We start from the raw sequence: 21,951 nt of genomic DNA on the forward strand, positions 1-21,951 counted from the left end.
TTCAGCGGCAGTCAGGTGGTCGACGGCGTGACGATCGGACGTTGGGAAAGATTTGGCTTACACAGAAATGCGTCTTCACTCACTGTTAATACTGTCATGACACATACACCCGCGAGACCATTAGGTATTCAATAATCGGTCATTAGCAATCTCCAATCGGCACTTTATAACGAACAATTGTACCAACGATACCTCTTAAGAACCGTCTCTATATTCTGGTTTATACATGGCGTATATATATATATATATATTTTCACGGCTTTGATTCGCGCGCAAAATTACCGGCATTAACTCGAGAGAAAAGGTTAGATTCGTGGAGCAAAGAGAAAAGTGTTCAGTGAAGAAACTCGAGAAAGTTGGACACAGAACGAGAAACATTCGATAGATAACACAGCAGAAAAAGAGATACACGTGAGAATTTTACCGTATTTATATCTATTTTTGCGATACACTATTTCAAGTAATTCGACGATCGTGTTTCCGTGTGAATATCACTACCTTGGGTCGCGAATACCGGAAATATCGAAAGGATCGATCAACTCGCAGCACGGACATTGACGTTTAAGAAGTATTCGATTGTGTTTACCTTTTTACTTTCAAGAATCGAAGGACTATCCGCAGTGAGGTAAGTGAACCGGAAGTTTGGCTTATTACCACGGAATGTCAATGAATTCACTTTTCGTAGATAACACGAACAGAGGAAGAATAACGGGAAAATTATGCAATTACATATTGTTGTCTTTTATTATAATCTTTCCTCATTTTTCGTACGCGAGGAATGGCTGCTATAGTTTTGTAACAGTGTTTGGCCAAATAATACCTAATTGTCATGAGAAACTACGATTGTGGTTAGAAAGTGAAATAATTATGTGGAGATTGTAATGTTAATTAGACGGTGATCAGATGTATTACATGTGTTATTACTATTGTTGTTACTATTCAAACGTCAATCGAAACTATATATTATCGATATATTATGTTTATAGCAACTTCTTTATGGAAATATGAAAATGGGTAAATTGATATTGTACAAGATTGAAATGTTCGCTTCCAGTTAGATAAAATGGAACAATTTCATATGATGTTTCATAGTTTTCGTAGTTATGTAGTTCTCTGTAATTAATTAATCACGAGAATTAATATATTTTCAAGTAGTAGCGTCAAAACCATAGAATTAAAATCTTTTAATAAAAGGTATAGAATCGCGTCTAATGAAAAATGAAATTTTCGATTGAAGATAAATTTGAGATAATCAAAAATGCACGTGATTTCATTTTAATTAAACTTGGTATTTATCTATGCGAAGAAAATACTTGAAAATTGTATGAAACGAGCCCCGTCGAATGATAATAGGTCATGGTAATTGTATAATCAATTCGCAGTCGTAATGACTATAGTTTTTAGAAGAGAAGGCTATACTTTTAGCGATTGCTTGTTCCCATTGACAATTCTTTTAAGACGCACGTTAGACGCACTAGGACGAAGAAAACTCGTTTTACGAATCCTTTTTTCGTCAAATTCTTTTTCCTACACCTGTTTTTTCAATTTCATTGTCGTATCTTTCAAATTGTCGAAATTAAGGCAAGTTTTGTAAAACTCTGTGTAACGAAACAAAAGTTACCGAAGCTAATTATTCGTAGCAAGTATAGTTTATTAGAGGGGCATTCTTTCCTTTTTTTTTTTTTAAATAAAATGTATCGACCTTTTAGCACTTTTTATTACAAAAATTTACTAAAAAATATAGTTTGGACTGCTCCTGAACTAGGATAATGGGGAAATTCTGTTGACATGATATTAGTCTAAAAAGAAAGAACTATCAGTCTGCTTTTACGTCAAACGGTGAAAGGAATCTTTATTGACATATAATTAGAATTTCAAATTGATCGGACCAATACTTTTTTTTTAATTGTGCCAAGGAAAAACTTTTTTGGCCAACACCGCGTTTAAATTGTATTTCTCCGCAAATTAAACTGAAGAAATTTGTGTAGCTGAGTAAAAACACATAAAAGGTTGCAGATTAGTTAATTTCATACTGTTTCCTAATGAAAAAATACAATGATAATTGATGTTTCCAAGAAGAAAGTAAGAAATTTATCCTTAAATTTAGTTGAAATTAATTTTTGAATAAGGCAATTCCTGTCTTATAGATACGCATCCAAACAGATTTGAAAAAAATTATCGTATAATTTAAGCGTTACACGTTATTGCCAATATATTTTGAGAATTAACGTGCTATTACGTAACAAAGTGAGATTGTTGAAATGTTTGCTAATTTCTTTAGTTTCATGATTTGCTGTTCCTCTCATAACACAACGTAAAGATTCGACTGCGATGGAAGTCTTAATCTCTTGAGGAACCGCTAGTAAATGTTGCATAATAGAAGAATAACGTAAGGTGGTAGCTAGTTAGCTGACAAATTCGCGATATTTAAGATAGGAAATCGCAAATCTCGATAGCATGGAATTTAATAGTAAAACAGTGGTCCATTTAATTATACACTTTTGACAGATTTCAAGATAGGGTAGTAATTTGCGAAACAAGCAAGGAAGAAAATAATTTTGTGTTATTACAATTTTTACTCGAAGGAACAAGCAGAATAACATTATACATTGATACATTAAATACCAAATAATACGGTACAACGGAAAAGACTGGAGCTGCATAAGAAAATTAACGAATGGCTCGGTTGGAATATTTATAATTATATATATTTATACAATGGTATATTTAGTAGATACAGGAAGTATATTTAAAATACAGTAGAGCGCTTATCCGAAGAAACCTTGATACAATTATCGTGACGCTATTTCAACATCGAAATACCACAATGCCCGAACGTTTCATCACCTGAATTTCCTATTAGCAGATGTTTTTCTCCATTTCAAATATATACCTTGTAGGTGCATTTTTTCCCCATATACAAAGTGTTCTTCGCTTCCTTTGATCGAGTGAATTTTATTATTTATTTATTTATAATATATTACATCTAATTAGGAGAACTGGAAAGCGGCGTAAGTGCAGAATTAGCAAAGATACAGGAAACTGGGAAAATTACGATTGCAGACATAAAAGCATAAAAATATGTTATTAAAAATTGTCTAAAGCATGTAGACTGCTCGGGTGTTCAACAGCAAGAAAACGTACTGACGTAATCAAATGGTTTCATTGCGACAAAAATGATAATAGAAAGAATTTTATACAAATGCAAGCAGGAAACAAAAGTGATAATGGAGAGATGTCTTCTCGTGCCGAGGCATTCGCGACATTCGAAAATGTACTTTGTACATTGTAAAATGTACGATTCATAGTTCAAAAGAGTAGAACTCTATCAAGTTAGCTATGTTACAAACATTATGCGAACTTGTATTCAAACGGATATGGGATCTGTAAATATTTCAAGAATCTGTCCATCAATCTAAGCGAATGAAACTTCGTATCAGAAAAACGATTGTTATCGGAAAATTTCTTTGTTCGAACAGTTTTGTCTACATATTACTTCGAATACAGAAAGCTTTCCTGTATCACAACGTTTTCAACAATCTGCAAATTTAGACGAACGAATGAAATAAAAGTTTTGTGACGTTAATTTCATCTGTACAACGATTGGACAATCTTTTCTGTGGATATAAATTTCCACACTTTAGTTCTATTCGTTTGATAAGGAAATTTACAAATTTCTATTCAATGAAATTTCTACAGAGAAATTCCATAGCGAAAGCAACTGGCAGTGAACTTGATTTACAGCACAATTGACAGCTGACAAATGAGGAGATCGTGACTATCACTTGTAACTGATAGCTGTGAAATTTATCGCCAAGTTGACGAGTTAATTAATATGCCGTATACAAGCGCGACAGAGTACGTTGAAACGGGGGTCAAAAGATCTCGACGAAGCAAGAAATATTTGCGTTGCATGCTCGAAACAGAACTATTCAACTATTGTATAATGTTTATTTTACTTATTTCGAACGTGGCGGCAAAAGAAAGCGAGAGTACGAAACCGTGTATTCCTTCTTCTCTATTCGGAATCGCTTCATTTGAGCCGGTCGAAACGAAAGTTATCACATCACTGGTTTCAACCTCAAGTTGAAAAATCTCACAGCAGGCATCGTTTATTTCTCACGTTTTCTCTCTTTTCATGAAAGAAACTGCTACGTATTGGAATTTTTTCTCTCCCATTTTCGACGTCCCAAAATCAACTTTCGCCTTATTATTAATTTATCGATTATTTTTTTTAAATATCCTAACCATGGTTTTCCTAATGATATTTTACACGTAATAACGTAAACAATAAATTAATATACAAATAATATAATATAGATATAACAGATAGATCAATGCAGGAAAGGAATGGAATTAATCATTTCTGCACACAGATCAATTTAGTCAAACGACGAACGCTAAAAGGTTTCAATATACAAACTTTGATACTAGATAGTCACCTAACTAGGTACTCATGTACATATATGATTAACAATGTGCGACACGTGTATACCATTATTCGATAGTTTACATTTTACGCAAAAATTAACCGGAACATGCTCGAAAAGCGATCAGCCGTTGGTAGCCAGTGATGCTGCCCGATCCATCCTTTCGACACGAATTTCTCCGTCGTGAATTTACTTTCTACATTCGCCTATTTTCGTTGCCTGTTGGCCACATGGATTCTATGACTACGCCGTGTCGCATCGTGCCATTTCAATAAAATGGAAAATAAAACCATCAACTGATGTCGGTTATCAATTATCTAGCTTGCACGCACCTTTTCGTAATTTGAATTTAAAAAATTCCCTATAGTTATAGTTCAGATTCACGGAAAAATTAGGCTGTCTATATATATATGTAGGATCTTCTGGAATGGAAATGATGCGAAGGATCAGAGCTGATTGTCAAATTTCGTGTTATATCGTTGTCAGATGTAAAACAGATTCAATATACGTAGATACCGTTTGTGATAAACAAGTTTTTGGTGTATGCCAATTTTGATCAAATGTCCATTTAGTAAAAGAATTTCGTTTCATCAGTCGAGTTTGTATAAATAAAAACAGATTTCACATGTCGGTTAATATTGATCTAAGCTTGGAATTGCTATCTTAAATGTCTCTTTTTCGCATCAAACGATCTCACATCTAACGCTAGAACTATCACGTGGGTCAGAATGACTGTTTTGACAACTTTATCTTAAAATTCCTACTTCATGTTAGATTTTTTCTCCGCAATGATGTAATGACTTTTGCAGGGATAGTTAAAGGAATGATATAATAAACTTTAATTTTGTTTTATTCATTTACTATAAAAGAAACTTTTTGTCATGGCTATTTATACCGGTATAGGACCTATACCGGCATATTGGCTGGTAAAGATGATAGAAGTCTACGTTTGAAAAATAACAAATCTGCACTAATATCAACCGTATGGGATAAGTTTATTGAAAACAGCCAGAATTGCTATAAACCTGGTGCAAATATTACAATGGGCGAGCAATTTTTCCCAAACAAAGCCAGATGCGGGTTTACACAATATTTACCGAATAAGCCCGACAAATTCGGAATTAAATTTTGGCTGGCATTTGATGTTCAAGCAAAATATATTATAAATGGGTTCCCTTATTTAGGAAAGAACGAGAACCGAGCACCATCGCAACCTCTGGGTGAATTTGTGGTACTCAAACTTATTGAACCGTATAGTATGATGGGAAGGACCATAACGACCGACAATTTTTTTACAAGTTTGTCACTGGCATATAAATTATTAGCCAAAAGAACCACACTGGTTAGCATAATACGCGGAAACAGAAGAGAACTCCGTAAAATTTGTAAAACGACGAAGGATACCATAGCTGGTTTTTCGTCGCTGCTGTATCGATCAAATTTATAGAATAATTCATAATTTATAAAAGTAAGCCGAGAAAGAAAGTTTTTATCCTGAGATCTAAACATAAAAACGTTAAAATTGGAAAAAGTGAAGGGGGCCTACCTGAAACAGGTGAGCAGATATCCAGAAAAGAGTTTATGTTTCAATTGGCAGGCGAACGTGCCGCTGATAATGAAAAATCACGAATTTCTGAGCATCTGAGATACAAAGAATGTGAAAGAATTCACCTTATTCGCGCAAATATTGTGAGATAAGGTATTGTAAGAATGATAAGATTGCTACCATTTGCAATGTTTGTAAGAAATGTTACGAATGACAACTTTTGTACCTAATAATTCAATTTATATATGTATTTTATTTATTCTATTATGCTTATTACGTTTATTATTATATTATTATATTATACTTATATTTACCAATGGAAATTTATTTTAATATTCTTGTTATCAAAGATTTGGGTATTAAATATTCTTCATTATTGTGCTCATTGTTCTTATTATAGTTGTTACTATATAGTTTTTATGATCTCGGAACATGTAGTTCCTTTTATAAGATAATAATAAATCAATAAATATAAAAATATACCATTATTATATATTTTTTAAAGATTAGTCATTTTGCCCTATTTTAGAGGTAGAGATAGCTATTTCTTAAACGTTGGTAGTTCTAGTGTTAATTAACATAACGGTCGATATCGTAAGAATATTTACTATTTTTTGGAGTATTTAGTATTTATATATGTATATTAATACTAATGTATGTATTCCTCAAATTCTTGCAAAATATTAATATGTTTTATGAAGGACAAGTTTTCTCAAATTTATTAATTATTAAATTTAATAATTTATTTCGATAGAACATATTTTTAAAGAAGATTGAGACAAGATAGGCTGCATTTATGAAACTGTTTAAGTTATTCAGAACGAACTCATCTGATAAGAAAAGATCATGACGTTTGAACAAAATCCAAAAACGTAGACAGATATTATATAAAAGTGTATTTTACAAATTCTGTATTAGTAAAATTTTTTAGTTATACCCTACAATATACAAATATAAATAAAAGATACAAAATATTTGTTATCTAACCGAGTCTCACCATTATTATTTATACTATAGTTATTACCATATGAAAAATCATTTTACGTAACCTTCGTCTTTGTCGTGCTTTGCCAAGATCATATTATTCGTCACGATCAGTCAACTTCTTTGTTGTCAGTTATGATTTTGCAATTTCGTTATTGCTAATGAACCTGCTTTAAATGAATTTTTATTTCGTGTTAATGGTTTCAATGATCAAATACAAAAAGCACTTACTCAAAGTACTTACATCGGAATTCGTTTGAATAAATTCACAACTTCGTAATAAATTACCATGTTCAAAGTTTACAATCTCTTCTTAACTAAAATATACCAATTTAACACGATATAATTGATCGATTAATTTCAATTGATGTTCAGTATTCACGTGTTTTAGGATTATAAATGTTCAACTATAAATTAGTAAATATAATAATTTTGCAGCAGATAATAAAAACAAGCTTGTTAAATGTTTTTTCTAAAATAATGTTGCATGAAATAACAGCAATATTTTATCAGACAGGTATATATTTACAACTGTATTCATCGTAACACTTAACTGTATCGATGGATTAGGAAGATATAAAAATTTACAAAACACCTACTAACCATAAGTTATAGCGTTCTCTGTTTGAAACAAACCTGATTCCATTTTCTTAGTTATAAGATATAATTTATAAAATGTAATTTATCTGCGAAAAAATCTATGGCGATGATGTTTACTGAAAACTCGTATTCTATAACATTTTCTTCGCAACGGGAAAGTCTTAAAGCGCGTGTCTCGTTTCTGAAAAATCGAAAGGTCAATCGGTGACGAATATATCGATTTGACGAACATCCCATGGAAATTTATACGCGCTCCAATTTTCACTAAGATTGATATACGTTCACTCGAGAACCAGGTTCTAAGTTAGCAACGAACGAGGACAATCACACTGCGATTATACGGCGAATTGTACGATATTATCACAGTTTGCATGGATTCGTCCTGGGTTTATCATTACAGCTCTGCGCAAATTCCTGGATTGAATTTTTGGATTAAATAAAATTGAATTAAATTCGTGATATTTTCCTATTATTAAATTGTCTTATCCACGTTTGTTTGACGAACTATTAAATCGTAAAACTTATATCAAAGATATTAAGAGCAACGATATAACAGAATATGCGATGGAAAAGAAAAAAACCTCTATACTTAACTGTATATTGCCCGTATACTTAATCGACATTTCGACAGTCATTTAAGTCTCTAAAAAATGTATTCTCGTGAATTTCTAAACATTGCATGAAATATGATATATAATATTTATATTCTAGAATATAAAAATGCTAAGTTCTTGTGACTGACAAAACTATTTCGTCTGTATTTTATGATTTACCTTTTATGTTTTCGCATTCTGAATTTGTTTGAAATTTGTTGCAAATTATATCTCTAATGGATTATTAAATCAGTTTTATGTAATATTTTTTAATTTTAATGCAACTCGTACCTGTTATTTGAATTGCATTAGATATATAACATATTACAACATAGTAACGTATTATACAAGGTGAACAAATAACGTCATTTTAATTGATTGATCTTGACCGATTGATTCTCTTTGCTCTCTAAACATGATCTTTAGATATTTTTAAAAGACAGTTCGAAGCTCATATTCATTTTATGATGTTCGCTTATGATAAGAAAATGTAATAATTATCAGCAAACCATATGCTGTCGTAACTACTCAAATTAATACTATTTTTGCTGTTTGCCAAGGCTGATATCGAATTATATATGAAAAATGAACAAACTATCGTCCTTCGTCGTTACGTAAAAGTTCTGAATATTAATATTGCTGACGTCATTGTCTTTTATTAATACATTTTTTAATAATTCTCTATATATGTTCATAAATATCTTTACGTATGAATGTATTTTTGCCCTACTTAGCTCTTCGTCTTCTACATCATTCGATCTAATAGTAAAGATCTAGGAACGTGTATGGAAAAAGTTTGAAATTTGTATTTACTGATTTTTATTAATTTTTTCTATTCTATATATTTATATCTATAAATACAAATATATATTTTTTTTAATTGTATTAATTTTTACATAGGAATTTTGACAACAGAATAAATATGTATATAACACTGTTATAAATTAAATATGAATGGTATAATATTAAACACTGAATTTATCAGATAAAATAAAATTGCATATTTACTGTTTCTGACGGATACGTTGCGTTGATTCGATTATATATTATTTGTGCACAGACGTGCCTGTTATACATGCCGACTGCTGATGTAAGCGTGACACTTTTATTCTGTGTATCTTGACTACGCATAGAGGGTTAAAAATGTATTTGAAATTGTTATTCATAAGAATAGTTAATCTTAATAATTATTGAATATCGAATTAAAAAATGTCTAAAATATGTACGCGTGTTATACGAACGCGGAATGTAAATTGATATCTCGAAGTTGTAAAACAATTTGCGCAGTGATTAATGCAAAATATGCATAGCATGAAATGCAGATATTGTATAAATGTTTGTTGTGATTGAATTTTTAGATAAATTACGCTGCAAATATTATGTCTCTGACCGTCTTCGATAAAATCAGTTTTAAAAGTTCAGTAAGACAAAAATATTATTTTTGACATGAATCTATAAGACAGATATAAATGTAATTTTTATACAGCATAAAGGAACAGCTATGAACTGTTTGTTGCATATAATATAAAGACCCAAATTGCGCATAAAGTAGAAATAAATATTTTTTTATATAAATAATAATATTTTAATATATAAAAAAGTTTTTTCAAAATTATTCGTAGTATATATACTACTGTTTCGCCTTATTCTCTGTTACCATTGCAGTTAGAAAAAAATATCAAAGGAAAAAGATGAATGATTCAAAGAGTAACTATTACATTCGTAGGATAATTTTCTTTTTCTTTCGAAAGTGTAATGATACATGTGCAATCAACAATTACACTATTTTTTTAAATGGAAATGCATACTCTGCTTTACATAGATAGATTCCTCTCGTCATTCTATGACAAAAGCATTAGAGTTTCCTTTCTCTTGCACGTGATAAATTCTACAAAATTGTAGTTAAAATATCTCGGTAACCAATCAGTTCTTACTTCGTTTAAATCTTATTAATTAATTTTCATTCTGTATTTTATTACTCTTTCATTTACTCAACGCTCCTTCTCGTGGTATGCGCTTCCGTTTAAAAAAGTAATGGGATTGCTGATTGCATATGCGTTCACTGCATTTCTAAAGGAAAAAACATGCTCCTACGGATGTGGTACTCCTTGAACTATTCACCTTAATCATCTCTTTTGATACTTTTCCGTAACTGCACTGATAACGGAGTTATAACGTGAAACAGTTGCGTGAATCACATTGTATAGCGTACAAGAATTCAATTAGTTCAACTTTAGTAAGACGTAACATAATATAGCATAGCAAATTTAGAAAGCAATCGAGCACGATACATATAATATTATCTTTGAGCAAATATAAAGGGCAATGACTATTCCATCGCAGTTCGCGAGCAATGGCCACCTTCGCATAATCCGATCCTCAGACCGGGACCAGTTTCACGCACACGAACATGCAACCTATTCAGATACGTATTGCACGTATATACGGATGATCTACCGTTATAAAGAAACCTTCTATGTACTCTTAGACGCAGTTCTATCACGCGTTAGCCAGTTACGCTTGCAAAGCATGGCCGTGGGGAAAGGTATAACCTTAGGACAGTTCTCCAGTGCTTCTCGTTAATCGTGTTCGTACTTTCCGATGCATTCCCGATGCATTCCTGATGCAATCCCGGAGCGGTTCGAACGTGAATAGAAGAACGAAACAATTTTTAAAGATTCGATTTTCATCGATATCACGAATCGTTGGGGAAAATTAAAATAATTAGGGAGTGAGAGGAATCTAAATTAAGAGGATATTCAGTATAGAAGCGAGGAATTTCAATGGTTCGATCTTTCATAATGGACGTGTTTAGTATCGTTTAGCAAGAAACGAAAAGGTGATGATTTTAGTGACAGTGTTCAACGGAAGTTGGACTTCCGGTGGATTTGAACTTTTAAGATCGAATAATTTCGGACAATTCGGCTTTCCTCGATACCTCGAGTTGCGATCCAATTCTTGAAATCACGAAAATTCCTATCCGAAACTCTCTGATAGTCTTTCTTCTTTCTTTGTTGCATAGAATTTCTGTCCATACTAAAGAATCTAATCTGCGAATCTAATGTTATACAAATCTTATAACATTTTTCTATTTCATTGAAATACAGATAGTAAACCAAAAGATTGATCGCATGCTAAGCAGTCTCTCATTTATTATTGCGTTACGGGTATAAATCAACAGGTGCTGTTCGAAAAGTGGCGGAAAAGTAATTTATTCCGCTGTATATCACATTTTCGTTCAGTTCCGGATTTATTTAGTTTCCTCATTTTTAGTTCAGTTTGACGTGAAAAGTGCAATAAACCATACGATGATCGATGATTTCGGTCCACCTATTCTTCTTAGTTTGTCCGGCCGTGAAGATAATTTCGTTTGAAATCTGAGCACAATTTCTTCAGTCATTTTATTATAGCAATATATTTTATTAAGAAATATCTCCATTTCACTTTATATATGATGCTCGTTATAGAGAAATGATTATATGCTCATCCGGTGTTCATTGAGATAAGACTTTGAAATTAATTAAAATATTTCGCAGTCAAACACGGTGAAAGTGTTTATGAAGCACGCGTTAGATCGCCGCTTGAGAAAGGAATTAAACAGAGATGTGAGAAAGTATACAGAGACGTAAGCATTTCGCGTTATCATCGAATAAACGGTTCGTCCAATGTGCAAATTTCCCTCTTTCTTAAATCGATTCGCTACCGAAGAAATTGCAACCGCATTATGCTCTTCTTTTACGGACATGCGTCCAGGAAGTAGAAAGGGGATTATTTCTTTCGTACTTAGAAATCGAGATTACTTCCGGATAACGTTCACGGTCGAGATATGGACAAGATTAATCGATTAATGTTACGTGACAAGAATCTAATGATACGCATAAAGGTTTGCATCACGTTGACAATTTTCTAGTTTTTATCATCGATGACTCTACGTTTTATAGACTGAGGCAACGGTAAGTAGTAAACAACAACATAAACAATATAGACAGTTACGGAATATATGATAAAGGAAAATTTTGCTCTCTTCGATAAATTCTATTTCTCTCGAGTATCGACGCGGTTTCAGGTGTATCTGGTTTCTAGATTAAATTATACCGGTTTATTTATTTAGCGATAAGAATTCTAAATTCCTCGAGATCAGTCACTAAAACTAATTTCTATAATTATAAAATACAAGATGATTCTAGCAACTAAACCGACCTGTACATTTACTCCAAGTGAAATTAGAAAAAGATCACAGAGGAAGATTTTATGCTATGGTGTCTACGGGTAGCAACGCCGTGTTATTTACAATCCCTCGGTTTTCAAGATCTGGTCGTTACATCTATATACATTTATTCAAAATTTATTTATTCAAATAGTCGTCTCGAGTCGCGAACATCGAAATCAGCTGAATGAAAGCAAGATCTAATTATAAATTCAATTTAAGACAGCTTGTTTTTTTTTTTTTTTTTTTTTTTTTTTGAGAAAAAGAATTTAAATTGAGGAACGAAATGCCAAATTCGACAACAGGATAATACTTCATAAGCAGTATTTCCGTTTTAAACGTCGAGACACGATTATTTTTGCAACTGTCAAGAATAGAGAGAAATTTTGTTCGGTAAAAGTTGTATGCCATCTAGAGGGATGAGATCATCACGACGATAATTGTTCGATCTTGATGATTCGAATGTAATTTTATGTACATTTTTCTATCTGATATGAAACACTAGATAATTAAGTACGTAATTTACATTTAATTATGTACGCATGTAATTTACAATTTTGGAGATATAAATTCTTAAAGTTGACGTGCCACTGACATCAGCGCCACCCAATGTATACTTCAAAAAGGCTATGCGATAAACCGTGTTATTTTTATTGATAAAAACGATTGGCTTGAGCAACGTCGATTCGATTTTGTTTATTAGATGCCATACGATTACACAGTGTCATCGGTATTCATGTATTATTGCAATCTCGTAACAGGAGCAAAGGAAAGAATTTTATAATTAACTTATGACCGGTTAATCTCACGTTAGAAATAGGAATTAACGAATGTTCATTACACCATTTGCTATTGAAAAGAAAGTTGAATTTGTATTACCTCTAGGCTACGGATATTTGCCTTATCGCCAAGCGTGCAAAAATTTCATTAACGTCGTTCTAACCGGCTAAAGCTAAATGTTACATTTTCTCGAAACACGCACACATACGCGCAAGAATCGGTTTCTTTTAAAGCCACCGTGGTGTATAAAGTTGGACTGGGCAACATTCTAGTGCTGTACATTGGGTAACACTAATACCTGCGGCACATCGATCTTAAGAACTACTATCTCGGTATGTATAAATTACACGTATAGATTAACGTTTTGAAAAGGTCTAGATATCAATTACAATGAATATACGACAAACAATGTAGGTTTCTATTTAAAAATTCAAATGTGATCTTCACAAGTCGTTCCAACACTACCTCGAGATGAGGTGTTGTGATCAATATGTTCTTCTCGATCCCGCACGATTTTCATCTGAAACTTATTTTCATATTTCTGATAATTACAGGAATAGCGCGTAGGTGCTTAAAACGCATATACTGTGTAACGATTATAAACGAAATACATATAGGTTTGCAAACTTATAAAGTATATCTTATACATGTATGTGAATATATACAGTGTATCTCGAACCGCGGGCAAAAGTTGCACGATACCGATGTGGTTTCTGTATTCGATTTTGCGGTAACCTTGAAATCTGTAATGAAGTGTTTATGGATGCCTCCATTCTTTATTACATGTTTTTGGAATAAATCATTTATGCAACACAAACGTAAATACAGCTATAAATTCGTGTTAGCGAACTGTGAACTTTAAAATTCGATATGGTTTTGTATAATGCTACATGGTCTTGTCTGGATGACTTTAAAACAACCAGCAGATTTCGAATAATCGCTTCCAGACAGTATTGCATATTGCTCTTAAGTTCCAAAATTTACATAACGATAACAGATAACACACTTGGACCAGACGTGTTTTGAAAACGTCGTCTGAATATCAGCTACGAGAATTTTTAATAAAATATAGACGTATCTATTTAGAAATTATAATATCAAAAGGTTTCAAAATAACCGCAAGGTCAAATATGTAAGAGGATTCTTCTCCGTGCCGTTCAATTTTCCTCTGAAACATTTCTTATGTATCATTTATATTTTTAGACATATTTGACCGGTTTGACGCAAAACATATTTATAAGAAACAAAAGTGTAGCAAAATCTTTTCTTTCATTTAAATCAAATCACTAACGATATCGGAGCACCTGCAAGCCCCAAAACTCAAAACTGTAACATTCCCGTGTCTTAGAATACGACGCTTAAAAATATATATCCGCGTCTCTTAGAACTTGTCAAAACTGTGGATGTCGATAGCCCGATGACTTTTGAAAGATCTTGACAGCGTCGCTATAATACGTGCAAATCTTACGAAACCTGTGGCCTTGATTTAATATTATGGGAGATCAAAAAAATGACTGTTTTGAGAATTTGTAATAGAGTCATCTATCTTTGCTGTTATAATCTTATTTTCTTAATAAGATTGTACACCTTTATTTACATAAATCAAGTTCGCCTAATCGAGTTAACGAAAGATATTAGCTATGAGATCACTGAAAATTTGATGCTTTACGAATGATTTTGATCTCGTGGTATGCCATCGAATCTTTCATTGCTACATTTACTAAACATTTTTCACACATTGATTTTCAATTACCTCGTTCAGTTGTCTAATCAAGTTACTGAAATCGCTAGAGCGTAGTCGACTACTATACTTTTCTATATTTTTGATATCTTCTGTTGGAAGAATGACCCACTTTTTAAAATTCTAACTTTCATTGATAATAAGTAACAAATTTCCTCTTCGTCTTATATAGAAAATCCATAATATGATATAAGCTGAATTAGGTGTTCTTCAACAGAATCTAAAATTGAAAGTGATGATAGGCGTCGAATACTAATACTATTCACACGATAAACCATCGTACGATAAAGGAAATAATATCTAATTTTAAATATGTTATGAATTTTCCAATGGACATTCAAAGCAGACTATATTTAAAAATTCCCTCAATTGCTGATACAATATCGTGTAATTACAGTCAAAGGAGCGACCGTTACGAATTCGTGTCACACGATCACGATAACGTATATCGAAGATAGATGTATTGAATGATAAATAGATGGGGACAAGTGATTGATATTTAATGTCTGGAAGCGAACCGATCAGAATTCATAATGATGAGAGCAACGGTCCGTGTGAAACTTGTTGTAACTTGACTTTAAGCATATCGATGTCATCGAATTTACGTACTGTCGTATATCATTCGATAGGATGAATGTCTTTGGACGGAAATTGTAAGTCACAAAATCAATTTATTAGTCACTTGGATAAAATTGATAAATAATGAATAGCTCGATAGCTGAATTGATAGCTGACAATTCTTCGGTCGACATTACATTCGTAGATGAAAAGAAGATCAACGTAGCTTTAAGAAAAGAACCCTGGAAAATTGAGATTCCAACAGACAAACGTTGCTATAATGTCCTGAGAAAATGTAGGATTAATAGATTAATTTCTATACATCTATCGTTAAACAATTGTTTTCAATAATCCGCACACTGAGAACGAAAGAAAACAGACCAAATCTACCGAGGTCAATTATTCTATTTCTGAAGAAATCGAATCAGTTCGGCGAAGAATCGTTTTGACGATAAAATCGAGAAATTTACAACAATAAAGAACACGGAGTTCCAATTACATTGGTTTAACACGTCGTTAATTATAAGGTTGAGGGACAATGTTAATCGTAGCGTGATTTGGCGAATTGGTATTTCGTAAGACTCCCGATCGGAAGAGTTGAAAACCGTTGAAGCGTGTAAACTTCGCGCAATTTTCTTGTAATGAGTCCAATTGAAATTTCACGGGTCGAGAAAGTGGAAGAGACCATACAGAATTACGCAAAAAAATGGACAATTTGCCATAAGAAGGAACGATGTCTGATGTAAGTGGAAGAATAAGCCTCGATGGCCTTGATGGAATTCCTTCTTAAGAGCAATCTATTCGGTATTACGTTAGTCCCAGATTCACGGAGCCCTTTTACAGCGGTGAATGATAAATAATATTAAAACGAACCAAGTTTGCTGAACACGGGAAAGAGTTGCCATACCTACTGCCGTTTAATGAAACGTTTCGACGGTGCTAATGTAGACCCACGGAATGTTGTATTACTTAAGATTGTCAGTTGGATATGTTGCCTAGGAGTAGTCGTACTTGTAGGATGAAAAAAAAGTACACGCTTTTTTCTTCGTTCCTGGAAATAGGTGATTTGTATGAATAGAACGTTTCTATAAGACGAAAAGCTGAAAAATAAAAAAATTTCATGCGGATATCAAACGAACGGATCATTTTTTGAACTTTCTTCTTCCTTCTGTATTGTTATAGATACTCTTAATTTTAGGACTCTGACTTTCAATGACGTTTTATTCTATCTCTATTGAAATATGACGCGCACATTTCTTAATTCTATTTCTTGTGATCGTATAAGAATTCTAAAGTGCGCGGGACGTGGTGGAACATACGCGAAAAAATTGTTTTCTTTTAGATGATATTATACCTGGTTTTCACGTCATTAATTTTCATGAAGTTATTAGTAAGTACTAAACAGCGCACTCTGATTCACATGTATTCTGCATTATAAAATGCGAATTCATTATTTACTCTTGTTTTTTTACCGAGATAGATAATTCACAGCCAACAGTTTTATTGAAATTAAACTCAATGTAATATTGAGTAATGTATAATATTATTTAATATATATATATATATATATATATATATATATATATATATATTGTTTCATAAGTACTCCAAACTGTGTTCAATATTCTTCGTCCACAACACCTTAATATAACAAATTTATCGATAAAATATGATATGCATTTTATCCAGCCTTCGTATTAATTTATTCCTCTGCAATACTATGTTTGCCTATTAATAAACAACATTTCAAATTCAATATGTTAATTATTTTAATCTTTGAGAATTATGCGTAAAACGATTGATTATTCGTTCTTTACACCGTAATGTGTATTTAATAATCTAATAGCATATAATTTGTTATGGAGAACTAATAGAAAAGATTATTGAATATATAATGGAAATTATTTTTGTAATACAGTTTTATACGCCTCTTTAAATAACGAAATAATTCTCCTTTTGCATTTATCCGTTTCAAGATTATTTTAGACTGCTTTAAATTATGTATTCAAATGATTTTCTATATTCGCTCTATACCTACCTATTTTTTAATCAATCCTGTCCTATGCCTTTCATATTGGACAGTCCTTGGAATTTTTTTTACGAGATTTTACGAGATTTTACGAGAATAAGCTATTCGGTTCAGAAAAGTCTGAACGGTGAATCTTTTGAAACATATTCGATAAATTCCACAAAAATTATGTGTTTCGAATATTTCAAGTCATTCTAATCGACATATTAACAAGTAATTTGATATAAGTATAAAAAGGTAATAAGTGTTACTAGTTATTAATTTACTGTTGATTTGTACAGTTTAATAAAATTTTTCAAGTTCATAATCACTTGTAAATAATTACCAAATTTGCGTTATTTGTCATACACTATTTTTCAAATATTCCTCTTGTTATGCATTCGTAAATATATGTGTATTTATAATTAATGTTATAGGTTATAATTTTTAGTTGAGATCGGTGCCTTGCAAAATGGCAGGGCAAAATGCAGTCATCGTCAGGAATGCGAAGAAAACATATGGTGGTCAAGTATACATCTTAAATGGCGTGAATGTTACTGTTCCCAAAGGCTGTATGTGAGTAAAACGTTAGATAGAATTCATGTTATAACATCTTTCAATTCGTTATTCGTTATTGTTCATATACGTACATTACTTTACACAGATATAGCTTACTGGGAGCTAGTGGATGCGGAAAAACCACTTTACTCTCTTGCGTGGTTGGCGTCCGAAAATTGGATTATGGGGATATTTGGGTACTTGGTGGCCAGCCGGGGACTAAAGATTCTGGAATACCAGGGCCTCGTATCGGTTACATGCCGCAAGATGTCTCGCTGGTCGGCGAATTTTCTGTGATTAACGCGCTTTTCTTTTTTGGAACAATCAGTGGCATGGAAAAATTTGAAATTGGTAAATTTAAGAACTTATAACTATATTTTTATATTTTTCTCTTACGAATGCAAAAGAGTTGTACATTATCGAATTGTAGTATAGGATTTAATTTCAACTGTTAGATATTTTAATCAAAAAGCGAATAAATCATCATGAACGCATATATCAAGTTATGTTAGCGAAATCGAGAAAATTATTTTCAGAAGAAAGATACATAGAATTAAAGGATTTACTCCAACTGCCACCCAGGGATCGTTTGGTGAAGAACATGAGCGGTGGCCAGCAAAGAAGAGTATCCTTCGCAGCAGCTCTGCTTCAGAGGCCTGAACTGCTGATCCTCGATGAACCCACTGTCGGTTTAGATCCAGTTTTAAGGGACAAGCAAGTATACTTTCATTTCCTTCCATCTTTTTTAAACTTAACGCAAGGACAGTAACATAAACGAAGACTTTTTGCACAGTATTTGGAACCACTTGGTGCAGATCACAAAACAAGAAGGTGTCACGGTGATTATCACTACGCATTATATCGAAGAAGCAAAACAATCTGATAAGGTAAATTACATAATTGAATGATAAAATAAACCTTCTTATCCTTCAGTCATGAGCTCAGTCAGAGTCAGCTATGGGATAAACTAGTTAAGCATAAATTATCTTATTAAATCAAAGTAGAATACCTTACTTTACGCAACAAAACTAGCATATATTAACAAGACAAATTAAACATCATTCATACAAATATCAGCCTTAGCAAATACGTATTTTACAATACAAATTCACTTACGTAAACTTTCAAATCATTGTTACTTTAGTTGAATCAATGCATATGCTGATTAGATATTTTTCAATAATTTTCATTTCAGCTAAGTTCCAATGTCCGAGCGATAAATATCTGACAATTATTTCTTTCTTCTGACACTTTGTTTATTTTCTTTTCATATATTTTCGTAACCCTATTCTATTCGTCCGCGTTCGTAATAGTAACAGCCTGTATAATTGTACTTTATAATAGCTGCCTTGATGACATTGTTCTAGCAAGAAAGGTAAAGCGGGTTGCTATAAAAAGATAAGTTTCATCGTATGTTAATGTCACTATTATACTCTTTAGATTGGATTGCTCAGAAATGGCCAGCTGTTGGCTGAATCATCACCGAATGAATTATTGGAGCGATTTCAAACCGACTCCCTGGAGGAGGCCTTCTTAACCTTGAGTCAACAACAAGCTGAGAATTCACGAGGAAATAATATGATTCCTGATCGTTCAGGGGGGATTAATCCGAATTATAATTTGTACGATATCGGCAACGGGAATACGAAGGTGATACGATGCTTGAAGCTTATTCAGAGTTATATAGATCTCTATAAATCAAAAAATACAAGTCCTCCTAAACTTTACATAGTGTTTCGGTGCTGCGGTGTTTGATGGTTTTCTAATCACGCATTTTCGCCAGAAAATATTCAACTATATTGATAAATCATAGAACAAAGTATTTCTTTTTTTCTGAATGTAAGAAATATTTTATTTTATTTGTTAAGATTAAACAACAACAACAAAAAAATCATGTTTCAGCAGAGGATGTTTCAAAGTAACTGGAAGACGAGAATTATGGCTTTGCTTTATAAGAATGCGCTTCAGTTTTTGCGTCATCCTGGGTAAATGTTATAAGATATTTGATTATTAACGAAGATTATGAACGAGAAATTTAGTTGACGATTTCTTTGTTTGTCCTTAGGGGGTTCTTATTTTCAATCGTTTTACCAGTGTTGCAAATAATGCTGTTCTTTCACTCGGTTGGTCCAGACCCAAAAAATCTCAAGATATACGTAGTGAACGAAGAGACTGGTGCCTGTAATAATCAGAAATATTTAGGCAATATTACATACTACAACGAAGACCAAACGTGCAAGTTCACCGATCTCAGTTGTAGGTTCATAGCCAGCGTAGACGATGATATTCTAAAGGTGGTGCGTGAAAAATATATTTTTTAAGAAAAATACTATTTTAAGAGATCAATAACCAGTTGATAGAATGAGAGTAATTGTTAACCGTATTTTTTTCAGAAATTGTGTGATAATTACGAAAAAGCGATGGAGAAATTGAAGCATAATCGCGACGTCGTTGGAATAATGTATTTTCAGAGAAATTTTTCCCTTGCAATGGAACAGAAGTTAGAAAATATGTTCACTGTGTCTGACGATGTTATTTCGGCTTCTATAATCGACGTCGAGCTACATACTTCAAGTACGTGATAAAAATATAATGCCGTAAAATTAATTGTTTCCCAATGGATCTAGAACGATCATCTATCCACGTTTTCCTTCAATGTTGTAGATAGAGAAATTATGTTATTCGTAAAACAATACCTACACAAAATGTTCATCGAAGAGTTTGAGAAAATTGTTGAGGAATGTGGAATTAATAAAAAGTACGCAGATGTTCCAATAAAGGTGTGTAGATGTTAAAAAACAAATCAATATTTATGAAAATGATCCAGAATGATACTATATTTTTTAATGTTATAGTTTGAAGATCCCATTTTTGGTAAGATGGAAATAGACTACGGAGAATATGTCATACCAGTATTTTTGCTAACGTAATACTTTTTCTGTTGTAAATTACAATTTTCCTACGAATTGTAAGATTGTTTCATCTTTATGTATAAATTTTATTTCTCTAGAATGTTATTCATTCTGGCAACATCTATTTCTTCGAGTGCAATCATAACCGATCGTCATTCTGGCATATGGGATAGGATCTTAGTTCAAGGTAAATTCAAATACTTAGTTTTTGTTTCCTTTATTTGACGTGTTAATTTTATTTATATGAAAATGAATTCTGAACGTAGACAATTTTTACTATGAAAGAAACGAATTTGATTACGTCATTCTTCATCTTTATTCCTTTTTTTATTTTACGTTCGCTCTATTATTGAACACTTAATGAAATCACTAAATGTGAAATAAATCATACCTCGGCAAGCTCACTGTATGTACGACAAATAATACACTGTCTATAATACTAAACTATTGTATAAGTCGCATAAAATTATTGCACAATTGCACAGTTAATAATCCATAAATATTCATGTAAAATAGGTGTTACCACCGCAGAGATTTTGATTACTCACTTGATAACGCAAGCTATAATAATTGTATTTCAAGTAGCATGTGCGTTATATATTAGTTTCGAGCACTATGATATGTATTGCGAAGGATCAAAGATCGGTGTCATCGTGATGAGTATGCTAGAAGGAATTTGTGGAATGATATACGGTAAGCTTTCGACTTAATTAAGATTAGCAAATGAATATTTACGACGGTTATGTTACATTTTTTCATCTTAATTATTTTTACTATTAATTAATTATAATATAAATTCAGTATTACTTGAATTACAAATTTTATGACAAAATATCTTGATGGGAAAAAATCATTTGTAGGTCTCTTGATATCAGTGTCATGTACTTCTCATAGTTTGGCCAATTATGCGTCAACGGGAACTTTTTATCCATTGCTTCTTCTTTGTGGTGAGTGATTAAACATAAGTTTATTTATTTTAGTATCATTTACTACTAAGAGTGCAAGATGTTTGGAATCTGTCAGAAAGATCAAAG

At 32.3% G+C, this 21,951-nt stretch overlaps 2 protein-coding genes across 8 annotated transcripts in view; one reads left to right on the forward strand and one right to left on the reverse strand.

Annotated features, from left to right (window-relative positions):
- Positions 1–21,951, forward strand: part of LOC122576080 (ABC transporter G family member 20-like) — a 22,889-nt gene continuing 938 nt past the window's right edge. Inside the window, exons 1-15 of one of the 7 annotated variants that reach the window (XM_043745919.1) lie at positions 2–411; positions 530–625; positions 17,885–18,023; positions 18,112–18,356; positions 18,542–18,719; positions 18,799–18,892; positions 19,446–19,655; positions 19,908–19,990; positions 20,071–20,302; positions 20,399–20,579; positions 20,670–20,785; positions 20,861–20,931; positions 21,016–21,104; positions 21,434–21,610; positions 21,778–21,864. In XM_043745919.1, the coding sequence (XP_043601854.1) occupies positions 17,920–18,023; positions 18,112–18,356; positions 18,542–18,719; positions 18,799–18,892; positions 19,446–19,655; positions 19,908–19,990; positions 20,071–20,302; positions 20,399–20,579; positions 20,670–20,785; positions 20,861–20,931; positions 21,016–21,104; positions 21,434–21,610; positions 21,778–21,864 (1,867 nt within the window). In that variant the 5' untranslated portion in view covers positions 2–411; positions 530–625; positions 17,885–17,919. Of the gene's footprint in view, positions 626–12,085; positions 12,107–17,884; positions 18,024–18,111; positions 18,357–18,541; positions 18,720–18,798; positions 18,893–19,445; positions 19,656–19,907; positions 19,991–20,070; positions 20,303–20,398; positions 20,580–20,669; positions 20,786–20,860; positions 20,932–21,015; positions 21,105–21,433; positions 21,611–21,777; positions 21,865–21,951 lie in introns of those variants that run through there. The other 6 variants (XM_043745923.1, XM_043745918.1, XM_043745922.1 and 3 more) reach the window with 6 other exon arrangements.
- LOC122576079 (nicotinamide/nicotinic acid mononucleotide adenylyltransferase 1) overlaps positions 21,793–21,951 on the reverse strand; it is a 13,816-nt gene continuing 13,657 nt past the window's right edge. The window contains exon 7 of the transcript XR_006319648.1: positions 21,793–21,933. The gene's annotated coding sequence lies outside the window, so the exon portion shown is untranslated. The remainder of the gene's footprint in view (positions 21,934–21,951) is intronic.

Source organism: Bombus pyrosoma, linkage group LG15 (assembly GCF_014825855.1).
Source record: "Bombus pyrosoma isolate SC7728 linkage group LG15, ASM1482585v1, whole genome shotgun sequence".
Classification (NCBI taxonomy): domain Eukaryota; kingdom Metazoa; phylum Arthropoda; class Insecta; order Hymenoptera; family Apidae; genus Bombus; species Bombus pyrosoma.